General features: G+C 39.1%; 1 protein-coding gene across 1 annotated transcript in view; it reads left to right on the top strand.

Annotated features, from left to right (window-relative positions):
* The window catches only part of DOK6 (docking protein 6), a 414,927-nt gene that overhangs the window by 133,055 nt on the left and 258,782 nt on the right, over nt 1–23,090 (top strand). Inside the window, exon 2 of the mRNA XM_070361670.1 lies at nt 8,406–8,513. Within this exon, the coding sequence (XP_070217771.1) occupies nt 8,406–8,513 (108 nt within the window). The remainder of the gene's footprint in view (nt 1–8,405; nt 8,514–23,090) is intronic.

The raw sequence follows: 23,090 nt of genomic DNA, 5'->3' as shown, positions 1-23,090 counted from the left end.
CTACTGAAAAGATAGCTGAAGCTAAACTCATCTGTGCATTAAGCTTAATCCTGTGTATTAACTGTTTTTGCAAAAACACAGTGTGTCTTTCATAGTACCATATACGTTTTGTGGGAGGACAAAGACACAGGACTACGTAATTGAATTTACTCATAGCATGAGCCTGCAGTAACTATTCCTGAATGGGCTTTACTTATTTGGTTGTTTATTTGTTGTCTTGATGTATTCATCTTATATGCAGTTATAAGTAAACAATTGAATCCTATAGCCCAAGTAATCATGTATATAGTATCTTGCTTTCAGAAGGGAAAACAAATGTAAGATGCTCTGGATATGCCACTGTCTTCTGTATTCTCTGAAATCCCCAGAAATGTAATTTATATCACTCCACTTAGGGCAATGGACCCTCACATTTGACAACTTGTATAATGAAAAATTCTCCCAAGTGTTTTAACCAAAATCCTACCTGAAGTGTGGAGTTCATTAGGTCACCATCTTGTGATGGAACAGGCCCATTAAATCCAATTTTTAGTCAAGTTAAATCTTAGGAATGGATTCTGGGTAAATAGCATCGTTATGGCTAGGAACTCCAGCCAAGAAATCAAACCGCCTACATCACAGTGCGTCTTAAATGGAAAAAGGATGCCCTTTGTGTAAAATCACTTTGGAGAGGAGACAGCATGAAAGAAAGAGATTGCTATGAGCTAAAAGGGTTTTCATCAGGTGGCAGAGAATCCGAGGGTATTTGACTATAGCAAGCTGGCTCGCTGGCTAATGTGGTAGAAAACTGAGGTGTGGAGCAGTTTTGCATCCTGGGGATTCCTGCACTCCTAGCAGCAACATGGAATTTTCTAGAAGGAAAACCTGAAGGGTATCCAGGAGCCTGTTTGGTGAGACCACTGACATGTTTAGGAGACAGCTCTGAATGAGAAGGTGATATGGGTTAATTCACCAGGAGAGAATGAAGCAGCATCTTAAACAGCAATGGCAGGCATGTCTTCAGAGAAGGGACAGGACTCGTGAGAAGGTGAATCTTCCTGCAGGCAATTAGTCCTGTCGATAACCAGCCAAATGGTCCCTGCATGTTCGCATGTCCTTGAAAAGCCAAGCAGTGTCTGTCCGCCCACACGCTGCTAATGAAGGGCACTGATGTATGTCCTGTCTCATGGAACAAAAATAAAAATACCTATTTAATTGGTGTAGATCTCTTTCATGCACTCGAAAAATAAGCAAAATAAGACCTATTCCTTTATTTTTTCTTCTCAGAGTAGTGATTTCCTGGAGGTCTAAGTGTTAGTTGCTCAGTCGTGTCTGACTCTGTGACCCCATGGACTGTAGGCTGCCAGGCTTCTCTGTCTATGGAATTCTCCAGGCAAGATTACTAGAGTGGGCTGCTATTTCCTTCTCCAGGGGATTTTGCCGACCCCAGGGATGGAACCCGGGTCTCCTGCATTGCAGGCAGATTCTTTACCACTGTGCCACAAGAGCTTACAGCCCTCCTGGACTAAAGCAGTCATTTTTGCTGCGTTATGTCCAGAATTTTGCCAACATAATCATATCATGCATCAGCTATAGGGACTAAAGCAGAGCACAGCACACTTTGAAATCCTGCTTAGTAAAGAGGAACAGAGAGGTGATTTCCTCATACTCCCATGAATTGCGTGTTTCTGGGCTGAAGGTGGCTTTCAGAGTGCTGATGCATGCTGAATTTGACTTCACATTGACACAGAATGGCACTTACAAATTCTAAGCACCAAGTCTCGTTTTATTATCTGACTCCCATCACAGAGCAAAATGTTTTGAAAAAAACATGACAATAAAAGCCAAAAATGAAACCCTCTGCATTTATTAGCACTTATTAAATAATTTAAAAATCAAATAAACATCAAAATATAACTAGTCCACAGTCATTATAATTCGTACTATTTTTCCCAGTAAATTATTTCATTTTAATCACTTTATTGTGAGATTTTCATTAGACTTTTGAAATTTCAAAAATAATTTTATTGAGATAAACAGAAATTGAGGAACTTTTTGTGAAATGCCTGACCAGTAGTCTTCCATAACAAAGTAAAAAAGCTGAGAAACTATCAAAGATCAGAGGAGACTAAGGAGACAAGGGAGGAGACAGGAAGTCCAGGTGGCACAGTGGTAAAGAACCTGCCTGCCAATGTGGGAGACACAAGAGACACAGGTTCGATCCCTGGGTCAGGAAGATCCCCTGGAGTAGGCTACCCAGTCCAGTATTCTTGCCTGGAGAATCCCACGGACAGAGGAGCCTGGAGGGTCCACGGGTTTGCAAAGAGCCAGCCACGGGAGCACTGTCCACACACAGAGACGGGACACTGAATGCAGCAGGTCACCTGGCTGGTGTCCAGTCGCCAAGTCATGTCTGACTCTTTTGAGACCTCATGGATAGGCTCCACTGTCCATGGGATTTCCCAGGCAAGAATACTGGAGTGGTTGCCATTTCCTTCTCCAGAGATCTTCCCGACTCAGGGATCAAACCTGTGTATTCTGCATTGGCAAGAAGATTCTTCACCTTTGAGCCACCAGGGAAACCCTGGACTGAACCCAAAGTGGAATAAGACATTGGTGGAAAAAAACTGATTTCTGAAAAGAATCCATATTTTCGATAATAGCATTTTACCAATGTTTATTTCTCAGTTTTAGAAAAATGTATCATGTTTATTGAGGATGTTAATATTAGGAGAAGTTGGGTGAAATATTTTACATTTTTGCTAGTGTTTTATAAATCTAGCAGTATCCCAAAGCAAGGAAATAATAACTTGAGGGCCTTTGCTTGGTAAACAGTCTATTACATCAGGTCTTTAGCAATCAGTTTTATTTATATGTGGTTGCCTGTTAATGTAATAGCAAAGAGAAAAGATACTATCGAAAATACCAAATCTATTTTCCCTTATTATCCGTTATCAGATTTGTTCTATAGCAATATCGAGTGCCTAAATTGAAATACTTATGCCTCCTGACAATGTTTATTTCTCTCTTTAGCAGAAAATAGTGTTGTCCCATAGCTGGGACACTGCAGTAAGTGTATTTGTGTATTACCATGAACATTACAAGACTTCATTTGAACATCACCATGGTTCCTGAACCTCATTCCATAGTTCATCAGGCACTCTATCTATCATATCTAGTCCCTTAAATCTATTTCTCACTTCCACTGTATAATCATAAGGGACTTGATTTAGGTCATACCTGAATGGTCTAGTGGTTTTCCCTACTTTCTTCAATTCCAGTCTGAATTTGGCAATAAGGAATTCATGATCCGAGCCACAGTCAGCTCCTGGTCTGGTTTTTGTTGACTGTATAGAGCTTCTCCATCTTTGGCTGCAAAGAATATAATCAATCTGATTTCGGTGTTGACCATCTGGTGATGTCCATGTATAGAGTCTTCTCTTGTGTTGTTGGAAGAGGGTGTTTGTTATGACCAGTGCATTTTCTTGGCAAAACTCTATTAGTCTTTGGCCTGCTTCATTCCGTATTCCAAGGCCAAATTTGCCTGTTACTCCAGGTGTTTCTTGACTTCCTACTTTTGCATTCCAGTCCCCTATAATATAAAGGACATCTTTTTGGGGTGTTATTTCTAAAAGGTCTTGTAGGTCTTCATAGAAACATTCAACTTCAGCTTCTTCAGGGTTACTGGTTGGGGCATAGACTTGGATTACTGTGGTATTGAATGGTTTGCCTTGAAAATGAACAGAGATCATTCTGTCGTTTTTGAGATTGCATCCAAGTACTGCATTTCAGACTCTTTTGTTGACCATGATGGCTACTCCATTTCTTCTGAGGGATTCCTGCCTGCAGTAGTAGACAGAATGGTCATCTGAGTTAAATTCACCCATTCCAGTCCATTTCAGTTCACTGATTCCTAGAATGTCGACATTCACTCTTGCCATCTCTTGTTTGACCACTTCCAATTTGCCTTGATTCATGGACCTGACATTCCAGGTTCCTATGCAATATTGCTCTTTACAGCATCAGACCTTGCTTCTGTCACCAGTCACATCCATAGCTGGGTATTCTTTTTGCTTTGGCTCCATCCCTTCATTCTTTCTGGAGTTATTTCTCCACTGATCTCCAGTAGCATATTGGATACCTACTGACCTGGGGAGTTCCTCTTTCAGTATTCTATCATTTTGCCTTTTCATACTGTTCATGGGGTTCTCAAGGCAAGAATACTGAAGTGGTTTGCCATTCCCTTCTCCAGTGGACCACATTCTGTCAGATTTCTCCACCATGACCCTCCCATCTTGGGTGGCCCCACGGGCATGGCTTAGTTTCATTGAGTTAGACAAGGCTGTGGTCCTAGTGTGATTAGATTGACTAGTTTTCTGTGAGTATGGTTTCAGTGTGTCTGCCCTCTGATGCCCTCTTGTAATACCTACCATCTTACTGGGTTTCTCTTACCTTGGGCGGGGGGTGTCTCTTCACGGCTGCTCCAGCAAAGCACAGCCACTGCTCCTTACCTTGGACGAGCAGTATCTCCTCACTGCCGCCTTTCCTGACCTTCAACATGGGATAGCTTCTCTAGGCCCTCCTGTGCCCATGCAGCCACAGCTCCTTGGGCGTAGGGTTGGTCCTCCCGGCTGCGCATGAGAAACGCTGGACTGGAAGAAGCACAAGCTGGAATCAAGATTGCTGGGAGAAATATCAATAACCTCAGATATGCAGATGACACCACCCTTATGGCAGAAAGTGAAGAGGAACTCAAAAGCCTCTTGATGAAAGTGAAAGTGGAGAGTGAAAAAGTTGGCTTAAAGCTCAACATTCAGAAAACAAAGATCATGGCATCCGGTCCCATCACTTCGTGGGAAATAGTTGGGGAAACAGTGGAATCAGTGTCAGACTTTATTTTTTGGGGGCTCCAAAATCACTGCAGATGGTGACTGCAGCCATGAAATTAAAAGACGCTTACTCCTTGAAAGGAAAGTTATGACCAACCTAGATAGCATATTCAAAAGCAGAGACATTACTTTGCCAACAAAGGTCTGTCTAGTCAAGGCTATGGTTTTTCCTGTGGTCATGTATGGATGTGAGAGCTGGACTGTGAAGAAGGCTGAGCGCTGAAGAATTGATGCTTTTGAATTGTGGTGTTGGAGAAGACTCTTGAGAGTCCCTTGGACTGCAAGGAGATCCAACCAGTCCATTCTGAAGGAGATCAGCCCTGGGAGTTGTTTGGAAGGAATGATACTAAATCTGAAACTCCAGTACTTTGGCCACCTCATGCAAAGAGTTGACTCATTGGAAAAGACCCTGATGCTGGGAGGAATTGGGGGCAGGAGGAAAAGGGGACGACAGAGGATGAGATGGCTGGATGGCATCACTGACTCAATGGACGTGAGTCTGAGTGAACTCCGGGAGTTGGTGATGGACAGGGAGGCCTGGCATGCTGTGATTCATGGGGTCGAAAAGAGTCGGACATGACTGAGCTTCTGAACTGAACTGAACTGAACTGAACTGATGGTTTCTGAGCAATAAAGTGCATAGGGTACAGGGGAAATAATTCTTCTGTAGGAAAGAATAGAAACTGTATTACCAGAGTTTCACGTCTCAGTTCCATTCAAACAGGATCTTTCTACCTCAACTAGAATTCCCAATCCACTAAAAATAATCAAGAGATAAATACTGATAATCTATATATGTCCCACTTTGCAAATGATATGTTTATTTACATACCTCCAATCTCTCAAATTTCTACTCAGATTCATGTAACTCTTTTTCACTTTCACAATACTACTATGACTGCTACTCTGCCAATAAAACAAAATCTGGAGAAGTATCTGTCTTAATCATTGTGAGCTGCCATAATGCAATACCGAAGACTGAGTGACATAAACAACAAACATTTATTTTTTTCACAGTTCTGGGGGCTAGAAGTCCAAGATCAAGGGCCAGTGTGGTAAGGTTCTAGGGAGAGCCCTCTTCCTGGCTTGCTCACAGCCACCATCTCACCACATGCCCACGTGACCTCTCTGGGAGGCATGGAGAGAGAGCATGCCCTCTGATGTCTTGTCTTGATGGTGATGGTCTTGTTGCTCAGTCATGTCCTACTCTTTGAAACTCCATGGACTGTAGCCTGCCAGACTCCTCTGTCCATGGGATTTTCTAGGCAAGAATACTGGAGTGGGCTGCCATTTCCTTATCTAGGGAATCTTTCAGATCCAGGTATCCAACTTGAGTCTCCTGCCCTGCAGGTGGTATCCTGCAGGCAGATTCTTTACATAAGGACATAAACCATAAAGACACTAATCCCATCCTGAGGGCCCCACCCTCAAGATCTCTTCTAATCCTAATTACCCCCGTTGGGGTCCCACCTCCAAGCCATCACATTGGGCTGAGGAATCCAACAAACCATATGCTGACATCATATTACTATCAACATTTATATTACATCTTTTAATGTTTTACTTTGGGATGGAGATTAATAAGGAGTCCGCAAATAAATAACTAGAACTTTGCTTGTGAAGCACAAGCATGTAGAAAGAACAGCTGGAGCTCTGAAAGCCTAACTCTTTGTTTCCAGTGAGGGTTTAGGAGACTTGTGATGGGAGGAGACACATCTCCACCAGGTGGAGAAGAGATGTGGTCAGATGTGCTGGAAGTCCAGGGCTGCCCTTCACTCGCTTTGCAGAGCCACCAGGAAGGAGCCGGAAAAGTTGGCAAGAATAAAGTGAAATTGTGTATTTGAATCGTTATTCTATTTATTCTGCTTTTATGATGAAAGGGTCTTCATGTGACTGTTCTGAGTGCCTTTGAACAGGGTAAAGACTGTTTTCTAGTGAAAACAAACAATGCACACTCCAGAGGAATTACAGTATCTGGCCTGTATTAGTTCCCAGATGGTGCTAGTGGTGAAGAACCTGCTTGCCAATATAGGAGACCTAAGAGATGCCAGTTCAATCCCTGGGTCGGGCAGATCTCCTGGAGAAGGGCATGGCAACCCACCCCAATATTCTTGCCTGGAAAATCCCATGGACAGAGGAGCCTGGAGGGCTACAGTCCATAGGGTTGCAAAGAGTCAAACGCAACTGAAGCTACTTAACCTGCACATGCATAGCCACTTTGCAGTTTAAATAAAGAAATAGAAAAGAAATAGAGTGATCTGATTTTCCAGCAATGGAGAATATTAACTCCTGCAAAAATATGCATTTCTATAAAACTTTGAAATAGGAAATTTGTATTTCTGGACCTCTTCCATTGTTGAAAAGGAGACTCTTTTAATTACTTTGCCTTAAACATGCCTGTGGAGGGAGGGTGATAAGGTGGGCATGACTTAATAGTCTAAGAATCAGTCCTGTAAGTCAGGAGGAAGTCCAGAGAGAAGGGCCTGTGTTTGTGTAATACATAGCCCTATTTTTTTGTTTAACTAAAGCTGAAGAGATGTTTGTACAGACAGATGTATGTTCAAATCCTGATACTTTTTAATTATCTTTATCCTAAAGTACTGGCAACCTCATATAGTGAATATGAGGATTGCTGCTTCTGTTGCTAAGTTGCTTCAGTCATGTCCGACTCTGTGCGACCCCATGGACTGCAGCCTACCAGGCTTCTCCGTCCATGAGATTCTCCTGGCAAGAACACTGGAGTGGGTTGCCATTTCCTTCTCCAATGCATGAAAGTAGAAAGTGAAAGTGAAGTCGCTCAGTCGTGTCTGACTCTTAGCGACCCCATGGACTGCAGCCTACCAGGCTCCTCCATCCATGGGATTTTCCAGGCAACAGTACTGGAGTGGGGTGCCATTGCCTTCTCCCGAATATGAGGATTAAATGTGTCTAAATTTTTAAATTTATTTAAAATTTATTTTAAAATGTTTGTTCCACCAATAAGAATTTAATTAATACTAGTTGCTATGAAAGTATAAAAGGATGAAACAGATGTATCCATTATAACAAACATTTCTCTTTCATTTTCAAAGTAATATATGAGCATTTAGGTTTTTTAAAAATTAATAGTACAAGATAAGTTAATTTTTAAACGTGATGTCTCTCCAAAGATAGGAAATTGAGCATTATAAAAGTACTTAAGTTAGTAAATTGTTACTTTATTATCATGGAAAACAGAATTGTGTGTCACTAGAATGGTAATAATTTTATATGGTGTTGATACCCAGATGATTTAATTAGACTGAAGAGGATTGGAACCAGTGCACTGAAAATCTCACAACAAAAAATTTTTTCACATACAACTTTATATTTAATATTCTTTTTAAGTTTTGCTGATATTTGAAAGAATAACATGCCTATGATCCCAATTTTTTCTCTCTGTAAAATAAGTGCATTTAAAACAATTTATTCCCACTGGCTTAGCTGAATAGATAAACCTCTGATGCTACTAAATGCATGTAAAAAGAGAGAGAATAAGATTCCTTTATTTCCTTTCAGATTTTCAGACGATGCTGGTTGGTTTTCAAGAAGGCATCTAGTAAAGGACCCAGAAGGCTAGAAAAATTTCCCGATGAGAAGGCAGCATATTTCAGGAACTTTCATAAGGTAAGTCACGGTCTCTAGAATCTCTGGGGAATAACTGGACCCTTGGCAACAACTGTGGAGACATTTCTTTTGATAGATAAAATCTGCAGAGGCCATAATGCATGGCTAGGATAAAATGTCCCTGTGCTGATAAAATGCAAAAGTTATTTTTCTCCTTTATTTTAATCATCTACTGTAAATGCCAGTGTTACCTCTGCAAAATGAAAGGCTCGTTTTTATTGCTACTTTGCAAAATGAGATGCCTCATAACTCAACCAGATCATTTCCCAAGGTGCTGAGTAGGCAGTTTCCCTCTGTTCAGGTTAATTGTGCATTTGTTACTTTGATTTTAACTGTGGGCAATGTTGAGGAGATAAAACTTTTGAGGCTGGTGTGAGCAGTGTTAATGACACTGTTAATGTACAAAGCACTTGCTGTTTACAGCTTAACAAGAAAGTGATCATTGTGCATGCTGATATGCAGAGATGTGGCATAAATCCTATGAGTCAAATATCAATTTCCTAAAAATATGTGAGTATGAGTTGAAAGTTAAAAATATGTAAGAAATCACCATAGAATGATGCTGAATGTACTGCTGAAAGTTATCTCTGGTGATAATGTCAAAACGAGTTAGGTATTTGATAGTAGGGTGGAGGATTCACGATCAGGATGCAGAACTGTGGAGCAGCGTTGCCTTTTGACAGAATGCCCGCATAAGCTCAGGAAAGACTGTAATTCCTTCATGCGGCAACATGGAATAAGTTACCCTGAATAAGGTAATGAGTCTGTGGAATTTATTTTATGTGATATATAGTTCTAATTTCTTCTTTTATTAAAAAATAGAGTGTGTTCCAGGGATGTGGAGGGTGACAGGGCTACATAAGCATAGCACCAAGGATTTTTTGTGAAGGACAGGGAAGCCCTGGCTTGCTACAGTCCTTGGGGTCACAAAAGTTGGGCACAGCTTAGCAACTGAACAACAAAGGTTTTACGTAGAGTGAAACTGCCCTTTTATTATAACGGTGAATGTATGCCATTATACATTTATCCAAAGCCATAAAATACACAACACCAAGAGTGAACCTTGCTCTAAAATATGAACTTTCAGTGATTATGTTGTATTAAAGTAGATTCATTCATGAGTTATAACAAATGTGCCATCTGGTGCGGATGTTACTAATGGGAGAGGCTGTCTGTGTGTGTGTGTGCGCTCAGTCATATCTGACTCTTGCGACCTCGTGGACTGTAGCCCTCCAGGCTCCTTTGTCCATGGTCCTCTCCAGACAAGAATGCTGGAGTGGGTTGCCATGCACTCCTCCAGGGGATCTTCCTGACCCAGGGGTTGAACCCATATCTCTTGTGTCTCCCGCATTGACAGATGGATTTTTTACCCCTGCATCACCTGGGAAGCCCACGTGTACATGGGTGTGGGCAGTAAAAGGGAAATCTCTGTAATTTCTGCTCAGTATTGCAGTGAACATAAAACTGCTCTAAAAAGTAAAATCTATTAAAAATAGGTTACTCAGCAATCATGTGCTAACCAATTATATTACACAAATAGCTGGCAGTCATTTGTATTAGACTTGAACCTGTATCATAAGGCTTAAAATGTGAACTTCTTTAACTCTCTATGAGGTATTCTATATATTAATACACATTTACAACTGGAGAATCCAAGTTTAAGTTCCTGCCAAAGCACTTATAAGCTTATGGGAGTTTGGTTTTCTCTTGAGTACATGGATTTTAAAATCGTTATATTACATGTCTATTTTTAGAGGAAAAGATACTTGTAGCCTGAAGTCATGTTGATATTTTGTATGATGATAAAGATCGTGGCAATAGTTTTAAACCTGACTTAGTAAGAAACTGCCAGGTAAGTCTGTGACATTTAGTTTTTGAGTAAAATTTTCAAAGACTGAGCATAGTATATGTTCTTTGGATTCTGGTTAGAATACTTGCCTGCTGGTCATTGATGTATCCTGGCTACCCACTCTCTAGCCAGTGCATCTAGAATCCTCATACTCCGCCGTCTTCTACTTGACAAATGGCAATATTCCAGTATTGTAATCACTTATTAGGGTTAATAGTTTAGAGTGAGATAAGGTATCTGATTTATACCTTGCACTGGGCTCTTCACTGGGGATACTGAGATACACGTACCCTGAAAGAGTTTGTATTCCAGTAAAAAGACACACATATGCAGATAAGTTTAATTCAATATGAGTAAGTCTTAATAAATTGAAAAGAGTTGAAGTCATAAAGAGTGTGTTCTCTGACCATAAATAATTTAAATTAGAAGTTGGTGTTATCAAGTAATCTCTAATTATTTGGGAATTAACATATTCCAAGGGGTAATAATCAAAAAGGAAATGCAGTAGTCACAGAGGCTATTAGCAAATATTCTAAACTCAAAAATCATAAAATACAAGTATCAACATGTGTGGAATATAGAACTACATGAGTAATTACAGGGAAATGTATATCTGTAAGTTCCTACATTACAAAGAAACAATAAATGGAGGAGAAAATATCAATGAAATAGAAACCAAAGTAATAATAAGGAAATTTTATAGCTGCTTCCTTAAAAAAGAAGGAAAGTCCATAGCTGCTTCTTAAAAAAAAAAAAGAAAGAAAGAAAGAAATTTACTTGATAAACTGTTAACCAAATTTATCAAGAAAAAAACATTTTAAAAAATCAAAGACTGGGATGAGTAGAGGGGTTATCCACTACAAATTCTACAAATATTAAAAGGATAATAAGAGTATATTGTGAGCAAATGTGATTTAAAATTTTTGACAAATTAAATGAAATAGACAAACTCCTCGAAAGACACAAACCACCCAGGCTTATTCAGTAGTTCAAGATCTAATAAAAACTTTTAACTTATAGTTCAATAATATTCCTACCAAAAAAACTTGATCTCCATATCATTTCACTTGTTAATACTATAACATATTTAAAGTGAAAAAAGAATCCACATAAATTCTTAAGGAAAATATAAAGAGGAAACCCTTTCAAACTCAGTTTATCAGACTGATAAAACCAAAACTGAAATCCAAAACTAGACAAAGATATCATATGGTTAATTTAGCAAATATTGGCCATTATTCATCTAGACTAGATATGATGGTAATTTCAATGAATTTGATAGTATTGAAGTTGGAGGTTAAAGGACAATTTTTGGGTATAGTTTGTGAAAACAGACTGGAAGTACTTATGGATTAAATGTAGTGTGTAAAAGAAGGGTTAGACTCATGTACTTGAGCAACAGAGATGAGGAATGGTACGTTTTATGACGATGAGGAAGACAGAAGAGCAGCCTTTGAGTACACATCAGAAGATTTCACTTAGCATGTATTAAATCTGAAATGTTTATTAGGTATTCAAACTAATATGTCAAGTAATCAGTTAGATAAACAGATGTGGGCTTGGGTGGGAGAAATGTCACTGTTAAAGTTATTCATTTGACTGTCATTGGCATGTTGATAGTACTTTACTCTGGAGCACTGGATAAAATGTCATTAGGAGAAAATGAAGGAAAAGGAGATAATTAACATTCCAACACTTAAAGGATTAGCAGAGGTGGAGGGTCCAGGAGAGAAAGCTGAGAACAGCAGGCAGTAAGCGCAGAAGAATAACTTGAAGGGTAGACCATTGGAAACTAAGAGAAAACTGTGCCAAAAACATTTGAACATACACTTTAAAAAAATTCTGAACGAATGTTCATCTGTGTCTTGTAGAGATTGAGAAAGGTGACAGAAGAGGGACTGGTGGATTTTTAACATGGTCTTCAATGGCTTTGCCAAGAATTTTTTCAATGAAATATGGGACTAATTTCACTTGGAGTAGCTTACATGAGATTGAGGGGGAAGAAACAGACAGCGACCCAGGCAATTATTTTCAAGATGTTTTGCGGTAAAATTGAGCCTGTGTGTAACAGATGTTTTTAAAATATGAAACGTATTTAATATCCCTGTATGCCAGTAGGAATGATCTAGTAGACCAAAGATGTGATGATTAGATGTTTCCTTTGTATAATGATAGGGTTTGGTCTTGAACAGAACCGGAAAGATTTCATTTTAACAAAAAAAGAAGAAAATGACTGTAGACATAAATGGGTTAAATAAAAATTAATGTTAGAAAATTATCACTAACGCTTTTAAAACAAACACAATTTATGTATGTGAGCTTTCTCCAGTCTGTGAAAATTGAGTCACGAAAGACCCTGTGGAGCACAGTGAGAATAGGAATGGTTCATCTTCTAATAAATAACTAAACAGATATCACTGACTGTAGCTTGGAGCTTCCTAACGCACATTAATAACTAGATTCAGTGTATGTGACAGCTAAAATTTACTTTTCTGGTGGCTGTGTTATGAAGATTAAAGTTTTCTATTATTACAACTTATCCTTCACAGCATTCGAAAGCCTAATTCTGTTTCCTAGTGATTTAAATTTCCTTTCAGAAATTTCATCTTATTTTTTCTTTGGTGATTGCAAAGTAATACCATGAAGTTAGACCAGTTTTGATATGGAAGAACAATTTCGTCATGATTCATCAGTAATAAGAAATCTTAAAGGGTGTATTCAGGAAAATATATAAATGGTCTCTTCTCTTATTTTAATACTGTTTTAGCAAGTTTTGACTAATGCTTGACTGGCTATCTTATTATAGGCTTAGAGTAAAAAAAAAAAATCACAAGCTTTGCACTTTGTATATGTTAAATTTGAAATGTCTCTTAGGCATCCAAACCAAAATATTTGTGTCAACCTCACTACTTCTCTTCTTCTTCCTACAGTCTTAACTAGCTCCATAACACTGATTTTTACTTCTTTTTTTTTCTTAATATACAGCTAGCATTATTTAAAGTCTCATTGATCATCTCTTCTATTATTCAATACTGCCATTCTTTATCACTCACACACGATAAAGTTGTACCTACCCATCAAAATTATATCCCCTTTAGGCAACTCTGATGTTGCTCAAGTTAAAGTAAAAAGTTTCCATGTAAATAGTTGCTTTCATTGGATGAGATAAGGAACGTACAGATGCATCTTGCCTATAAAAGTAATTTCCATTCTGCTACAAAAGAAAAGAGGCTTGCCCTGAATGTTGGGAAGTGATGATCAAACCCAATTCAGTATAACAAATAAAGTGCTCTTTTAATAAGATATGTAAAATATTTTGGCCACCTGATGGAAGGAGCTGACTCATTGGAAAAGACCCTGATGTTGGGAAAGATTGAAGGCAATAGAAGCGGGCAGCAGAAAATGAGATGGTCAGATAGCATCACTGACTCAATGGGCATGAATTTGAGCAAACTCTGGGAGACGGTGAAAGACAGGGCAGCCTGGCATGCTACAGTCCTTGTTGTCACAAAGAGGCAGACACGACTTAGTGACTGAGCAGCAACAGCAAGACACATTGTTCTGTGAGACAACAATGTCCAGTGACAAAGTAGACACTGCAGTTCAGAAGATGAAGATAAGATGCTCTTCTTTTCCCAGGAGGGAGAGTTGCCCTCCTTCTCCATGAGTGCTGAGCCATAAATAAGATACTACCTGTGAACTCCTTGAGGCTAGAGCAGTCAGAAAATGTTGAGTTATTATCATTATTGTCTAAAGTTTTTACAATCTGAGAAAGTAAGGTTACAAATAGCTAACTATAATGAAATACGATGAAATGTAATAAAAGTACAAGGGAACAGCTGTCACCTCTGGAGGACAGGACTTTCCAAGGAGCTTCTTTAGATTGCTCTGTTTTTAACAAAGCAAAATAATGGAGAGGAATGCATTATATGGGAGAAAAGGTGAATAAACATACTGATAAGTCACACTGTGTGGTGAGTTGAAGACAATCTGAGGAATCTATCTAGTGTTGGCAAAGCTTGAGAGGAGGATGGATGGTAAGCTCGAAGGACGTGGATGGGGTCAGTGAGGGGTCATAAACGCCTTCCATGTGACTTTAACCTTTGTCCTTTAAGCAACAGAGCAGTTGTGAAGGGTTTTAAATGGTTTTTCGTATCATCAAATATGTATTTAGAAAAAAACAAGTTTGTGTGACATCACGTCAAATGGATAGGCTAATAGAAGATACACAGAGAAACAATGTAATTAAATGCTGTAATATTGTCATTTCCCCAAAATAGACAACATGCTCCTGAATGGAGAAAAGTGAAGTGAATGGAGAGGAGATAGATTTTGGTGATATTTTCCAGGTACAGTCAAGGAGAATTAGGAAGACTTACTGGAGATGTGGATGGACCTAGTGTCTCTCATACAGGATGAAGTAAGTCAGAAAGAGAAACAAATATCGTATATTAGTACATATCTGTGCAATCTAGAAAATGGTACAGATGAACTTGTTTCCAGGGCAGGAATAGAGATGCAAATGTAGACAACGGGCATGTAAATCAGAGGGTGGGGAGGGTGGGATGAACTGGGAGAGTGGCACTGACATGCATGCACCGCCACGTGTGAAACAGAGTGGGGACCTGCCGCACAACACAGGGAGCTCTGCGCCGCACTCGGGGTGACCCAGGGGCAGGGCTGGGGAGCAGAGAGGGGTCCACGAGGGATGGGCACACATCTACATATACCTGATTCACATCATTGCACAGGAGGAGCTAACACAACACTGTAAAGCACCTGCAATAAGAAAAAACATTTAGTGACTGATCGGATGTCAGGGAAATAGAAGAGAGAGGAGTGAGACTTGATGTCTTTCAGGAACTGGATGAGGGATGGGTGGCCGTGCTGTTCACAGAGACAGGGTGAAGAAGAGGTCATTGTTCACATGTTAGATTTTGAGGTATTTATATATGGTATATTGGAGAAGGAAACGGCAATCCACTCCAGGACTATTGCCTGGAAAATCCCATGGACAGAGGAACGTGGTAGGCTACAGTCCATAGGGTCACAAAGAGTCGGACATGACAGGTATCTACTATTAAACAGTTGGAAGTGCAGCCAGATTATAGTGAAACTACCCAAGAGATCAACTGAACAGAATTCTTATGAAGATGAGAAAAGCCTTGAAGTGAAGTGAAAGTGAAAGTCACTCAGTTGTGTCTGACTCTTTGCGACCCCATGGACTATACAGACCATGGGATTCTCCAGGCCAGAATACTGGAGTGGGTAGCTGTTCCCTTCTCCAGGGGATCTTCCCAACCCAGGGATCAAACACAGGTCTCCTGCATTACAGGAGGATTCTTCACCAGCTGAGCCATAGGGGAGCCCAAGAATACTGGAGTGGGCAGCCAATCCCTTCTCCACCTGATCTTCCTGACCCAGAAATTGAACTGGGGTCTTCTGCATTGCAGGCAGATTCTTTACCAACTAAGCTATCAGGGAAGCCCCTTATCAGTATAAAATAAACCATTTTCTCTAAAAGACACTGACCTTAGTTCCAACCTTAGGGCGACATCAAGATATTTCACAGATATTTCAATTATAAATTTATCTAGAGTTACAAACCAAAAAGTGGAAACTTGGACTGAAAAAAAAAAAACCCAGCTAATTCAAGGAATGTTAGAATATTATGAAAAGTCCCATTTAAATGAGAAACTGCTAGTAAAATAAACATGAAAATCCTAACCAGTATTATTTATAAAATGTATAGTCATTACCAAGAGTCTTTAAATATACTACTAGCTGAAAAATGTAACAATTCTAAAGAGATAATTCTAAAGTCTTCTGGAATTTTAATGCTGGAGAAGACTCTTGAGAGTCCCTTGGACAGCAAGGAGATGAAACCAGTCCATCCTAACTCTGAATGTTCATTGGAAGAACTGATGCTGAAGATGAAGCTCCAGTACTTTGGCCATGAGATGATAAGAACCGACTCACTGGAAAAGACCCTGATGCTGGGAAAGATTGAAGAGGAGACAAAGGGGAGACAAAAGATTGGAGACAACCCAGAGGATGAGATGGTTAGATTGCATGGCCGACTCAAGGAACATGGATTTGAGCAAACTCTGGGAGACAGTGGAGAACAGAAGAACCTGGTGCCCTACAGTCCATGGGGTCACCAAGAGTTGGGCACAGCGTAGAGACTGAACAACAGCAACAGCCTCCGATAGTCAGGTCAATGAAGAAAGGTCTCTGTGTGAAAACATGTGGCATATTTAAAAATCTTTGTTTTCCCTCAAGCATTGATGGTCAGTCCAATTATCAGATCACCAGAACTGGGGAAAAAAAAAAAATAGACTTCATTTTCAAGATGGCCTAAAGATATAGACCTTTATGGATTTCCCAAATTGTTCAATTTGTTAATGTTTAAATACTAAAGCTGAAACTCCAGTACTTTGGCCACCTCATGCAAAGAGTTGATTCATTGGAAAAGACCCTGATGCTGGGAGGGATTGGAGGCAGGAGGAGAAGTGGACGACAGAGGATGAGATGGCTGGATAGCATCACTGACTTGATGGACGTGAGTCTGAGTGAACTCTGGTAGTTGGTGATGGACAGGGAGGCCTGGCGTGCTGCGATTCATGGGGTCGCAAAGAGTCAGACATGACTGAGTGACTGAACTGAACTGAAAAACCTTACACTTGTGATTAGTCAGTTATTTTGATATGCTCTAAAATACTCTGTAATGTTCGATAGAAATTAATTAAAAAATCAAATGAAATGTTTCCAACCTAAGTGAGGGGCGTCTGAAAAATAATCTAAAGATACAATTATTTCTGCACCAAGTTTAAATTAATGCTATACTCTATGTGGAACATACATATTCTAGAGCTTATGAGTATTAATGATCTCATTTAGACATTTGATATGTTTACTGTGAGAGAGATCTTGCAGCATAAATCAATTTTTATATGAAACTGCCATAAGATGGTATGTACTTTTTTTTACTTCTTGGTAGAAAGAAATTTGAAATTCAAATCACTAGCTGCTGAAGCGAGTTATTAAAAATGCATTAGGGTTGAAAATGTGGCTGTATATAATTGTCATAACAGATATTCAAAACAAATTTATCCTCAATGAAAACTGAGCTAAAGCAATTTACATAGAATCAGCTAATAAATTTTCCTTAATTTCCTAAGCAGATGAAAAAGAAACAGTTTATAGAAATTTTAACAAAGTAAATATGAGTGCAGTCTGTGGGGAGGAAAATATAAATAAAGTCCCTTAGAAGGATGAATGAAGATAGACCTATGCAAAGTTCCCAATCTACGTGATGCAAGAAAAGCAATGCTCGTTTTGGGACCAGTCTTATTTCTAAATCCCCGACAACCTGACATTGAAAACATCATCTTATTCCATCCTCTTTATTCCTGTTGGAGTTGTCAATATTTAACTATATGTAAACATCCAAGAGAACTGGGCAAAAGATGAAAATGTCCTTATGAAGACTAGCCATCTGTAAATAGAGCATATCCCTTTGCTAGAAGCAAAAGCATCGGGAAATGTGAAAGCAGCCCTGTGTACAATGTGGTGTCTTGAAGATTTTCACTTTGATTCCATGAAGAAATGGCTTAATGCTTAGATGAGCACCTCCCGGGCACCATGTGAAGAATAATCATCAGTGTGGATCCTCCTGAAACCAGAAGTTCCCAGAGTGATATTCACTTATTCGGGTTAAGGCATTGTATCCACTTGTGTATTTACTCATTCATTCATTCATCCTCCTATAATCCCTTACTTTGAAGACATCTCAGTTTCTTGAACAGAAGCTTCCATGGACACACACCTTGGTTCCTGCGGCAGTCACAGTTAATCCATGGTCATTTATTAATTGTCTCATAATATCTGAGCACTAGTGCTTGTCATTCAGGGAAGACACATAGAAATGGAATGCAAAATGTTGGTTTGATGTAGGGTAAGATGAAGGGGGGCTATGCCCAAGGCTGGATGCACTTGACTGACAGAGGTGGAGATCAGCAAGAAAGGCCATGGGTAAAGACTTCTGGATGGAGAGAATTTGTGAAGTTGTGCTCTCAAAATGATAGGGAACTTGCAGAGTTAGACTTGATCTTGGTAATATTTGAGTCAAGGCCAGTTGAAATTTTGCAGCATCTAAGAAATCTTCAGTAATGATTGTTCTGTGTGGTTTAAGAAAGTCTTAGAAAAGCAACCACTCAGTCATCAGGATTTGTTTATTACCTACTGGGCCATGAGAGTCATCTCTTCAGTGAGAAATAGGAATCACGCTCTTAGAAAATACCTGTAAGAGTATTCTGGGCTTGATTTAGAGTATGCAGCAGTAGGATTTATGTTAGGAAAATTACTGTCTTTGTTCACTTTTTTAAACTACTCACTTGTGTGTCATCCACAGTGGTACTACATCAGGGGAAAGCATAGTGTGGTTTAAACAATGTCTTTCTCTCACTTTCCTATCTGTAAAATGCAAATAATATTATAGCTCAGAAAGTGCGATGACAATTTCATATAAGATGATGTGTAAATGTAAAACAGTTATGGTTGTACAAGTCATTTCTGCCTCAGATTTTGCATCTTTGAAACCAGGGACATTTTTCATACCAACCTTAGAAAAATTCTGAGACCAATTTGCATGATAAAGTAATTTATAGTTTCAAACAAGCCATTTTCCATGGTAAATCAGATAGTAATTTGAGAAAGAATATTCAACAGTGTGATTTAGTTATGACATTATTTCCATCATTTCTGAAGCATTTTTACATATATATAATGGATTTAGATCCAATGCCCTTAATTATTATTTCAGAATATCATCAATGCATCTGGAGTTTTTAAAAATCTCTTTTTTACCCATTAACAAAGTCTACTTAATTGTGTAATATCTGACAGATGCAGCAGGAGAAATGGTCATTGCATAATGTTCACTGAGGATAAATTGTTTTTCTATCATTAATGGATGGAGAAGGCAATGGCACCCCACCCAGGTCCTCTTGCCTGGAAAATCCCATGGACAGAGGAGCCTGGTAGGCTGCAGACCATGGGGTCGAGAAGAGTCGGACACGACTGAGCGACTTCACTTTCACTTTTCCCTTTCATGCATTGGAGAAGGAAATGGCAACCCACTCCAGTGTTCTTGCCTGGAGAATCCCAGGGACGGGGGAGCCTGGTGGGCCGCCGTCTATGGGGTCGCACAGTCGGACACGACTGAAGCGACTTAGCAGCAGCATCATTAATGGAATGTTATGTATTATATTTCAAGTAATGAATGCATATTTATTTACAACTTAGAATTTTAAGGATGTTTCAGTGAGACTTTATTCTTGAATTATGACTTTGTACCTTGCTATAAATAACTATACAGCATCTTGTATTTTATAAATAATGGTGTTTAATATTTGTTTCAAATTTATATAATATTTTAAAAATTATAAATCCTTTTTACATCTAATACTTCAATAACAAAAGGTAAAATTTTAATTGCCCGTGAAACAGTCTTAAGTTACAAACCAATAATAGCCTCTAACCTGATTTTATTTAGAGAACATATTCTTAGTTTAGGGAACCATAGGCTTTGAGAGTCAGTGAAATTCTTGTTTTGATGATAATAATTGCATTTGTTAAATTATGTGTAAAATTAATTTTGAAATCAAAATTATTTTTATACATAATTTGGTGTCTATCCTGAAGAGGTGATTGAATTCCTTATGTACAATATTCAGGGAAATTAATGTTTTTCCCCCATTTATTTGGAGACAAAGAGAGAAAAAAAGAGAGAGATTGTTAAGTGTTATGCAACTATTTTCCCCCTAGTTTTCCTTTGAAACAAGTTAATCATAGAAATCCGGGTACTATAAAATTAAAATTTAATCAGATTTGCACTAGACTATTTTTCCACTAATCCTTTTACCCTTTCATAAAAAGGTTTTCTTGGTGTAGTGGGAATTGTCCTAATCCTGGAGCTACCAGGAAGTTCTCCTAGTCTTAAAGCTGGTACACCCGACTTTTAGGTGTACCTAAAAGTCAACTTTGCTTTCTTTTATTCCAGTTCTACCTTGCAAGTAAACTCACGAGGTCAGACCCATTATTATCCCCAAGCTTGGATATTTTATGCACTTTAATCACATTCGAACAATAATTGGAATATTGCTTTCACTCTAATGGCAACCCACTCCAGTATTCTTGCCTGGGAAATCCCATGGACAGCAGAGTCTACAGTCCATGGGGTTGCAGAAAGTCGAACATGGCTTAGCAACTAAACAATTAAAACAGTGATCATACTCTTTCCCACTCTGTATCCTTTACTAGAGAAACATAATTGTTCCCACTAGCTATATTAGGAGATATCACATACTAGGCCATGGAGAGCTGAGCAAAAGACTAACTCAGAGCATGGGAAGTTGTAACTGTCATATAATTAATAGCAGTTGACCTGCTAGAATTTCACGTATCATTCAGTTGACTTTCTATGGAAAGTGGATTTCCCTCCCTCTGTCTCTCTCTCCCTCTCTTCCCTTTCCTTCCTTCCTTATTTTTGTTTTTCTAGTGTGATAGAAAGAAAAAAATGACCTTTTCCAGTCCTGGCCACAGGACTGGCCAAATTTCTCCAAGCCAGTCTTCAGCAATACATGAACCGTGAACTTCCAGATGTTCAAGCTAGTTTTAGAAAAGGCAGAGGATCCAGAGATCAAATTGCCAACATCCACTGGATCATCGATAAAGCAAGAGTTCCAGAAAAACGTCTATTTCTGCTTTATTGACTATGCCAAAGCTTTTAACTGTGTGGATCACAATAAACTGTGGAAAATTATGAAAGACATGGGAATACCAGACCACCTGACCTGCCTCTTGAGAAACCTCTATGTAGGTCAGGAAGCAACAGTTAGAACTGGACATGGAACAACAGACTGGTTCCAAATAGGAAAAGGAGTTCGTCAAGGCTGTATATTGTCAGCCTGCTTATTTAACTTATATGCAGAGTACATCATGATAAATGCTGGGCTGGAGGAAGCACAAGCTGGAATCAAGATTGCTGGGAGAAATATCAATAACCTCAGATATGCAGATGACACCACCCTTATGGCAGAAAGTGAAGAGGAACTAAAAAGCCTCTTGATTAAAGCGAAAGAGGAGAGTGAAAAAGTTGGCTTAAAGCTCAACATTCAGAAAACTAAGATCATGGCATCTGGTCCCATCACTTCATGGCAAATACATGGAGAAACAGTGGAAACAGTGGCTGACTTTATTTTTCTGGGCTCCAAAATCACTGCAGATGGTGATTGCAGCCATGAAATTAAAAGACGCTTTCTCCTTGGAAGGAAAGTTATGACCAACCTAGATAGCATATTAAAAAGCAGAGACATTACTTTGTCAACAAAGGTCCGTCTAGTCAAGGCTATGGTTTTTCCTGTGGTCATGTATGGATGTGAGAGTTGGACTGTGAAGAAAGCTGAGCGCCGAAGAATTAATGCTTTTGAATTGTGGTGTTGGAGAAGACTCTTGAGAGTCTCTTACGTTTTTCTCTGATTTCTCTACTCTGTACTGCCTGCATGTTTGTTCTTGGACCACTAACATGCCACTTGTTTTAAATTGCCACCAGATCACATGATAGCATGTGTTATAGCATTTGTTAGAGCAATTGTTTCCCAAACATGCTCAGTTCTTGCTTTATAAAGGTACCTTAGCAATTTATCTAAGGGCATGGAATATGCTTTTTTCACTTTGGGCTTCCCTGGTGGCTCAGACAGTAAAGAATCTGCCTGCAGTGCAGGAGATATGGGTTCTGATCCCCTGGAGAAGGGACTGGCACCCCACTCCAGTATTCTTGCCTGGAGAATCCCATGGATAGAGGAGCCTGGTGGGCTACAGTCTGTGGGGTCACAAAGAGTCAGACACAGCTGAGCGGCTAACACTTTCACTTCACTTTAGCTTCTCTCTTTAAGTTTTAAATTTTTCTCCAACAAAATCCGTAGGTACTTTACAGTTTTTCTTGTATAGTGAAGGTAATTTTTTCTAATTAACAATTGTTAGTGTATACGGATCCTGCTAGTCTCTTGCGTTAACTATATTTGATAACTGCTGTATACTTTTGTTGTTTTAATAGTTTTTTCCTATGAATGCTGTTAGTATTTTCATATCAGTGATCATATTCTCTGCAAATATGGATAGTTCTATCTCCTCCTTTCTTAGTCTTTTTCTTACCTTCCTGTCCAGGACCTGTGCTACCTGATCAAGAGCCCCTCTGCCATGCTTCCAGTAGGCAGGGACTGTGTCTAGAACTCGTGCATAAAGTAAAATAAGTTTTGGTGAATCAATTTTAAATAAAATCCCTTTCTATTTTTCATATATTTATGGGGTTTTTTCTCATAAAGGTATTGAACTGTATCAATGCTGTTATTTTTTTTTAGCCTGCTGAGGTAACCATGTGATTTTTCTCATGGAGTCTATCAATTTTAAGAACTACATTTAGACACTTTCTGATGTTAGCTATGCTTTCGGTGACTCAAGGTAAGTACATATGTGTTCTTTGCTTCTTAGAAAACTAATATCTAACTAGAGAAATAGGTCTGTATACACATTTTTTGTCACTTTCTTCCTGTCATTTTACCTTCATTCAAGACAACTGACTTTAAAGCACAAATTGGCTGTCCAGATTCAAATAATACTGTGTAATCATGTTGGAGAAGACTCTTGAGAATCCCTTGGACTGCAAG

The sequence above is a fragment of the Bos mutus genome, chromosome 24, assembly GCF_027580195.1.
Source record: "Bos mutus isolate GX-2022 chromosome 24, NWIPB_WYAK_1.1, whole genome shotgun sequence".
Taxonomy (NCBI): Eukaryota; Metazoa; Chordata; class Mammalia; order Artiodactyla; family Bovidae; genus Bos; species Bos mutus.
Note: the sequence above shows the minus strand (reverse complement) of the source record. Positions and strands in the feature narration are given on the sequence as shown.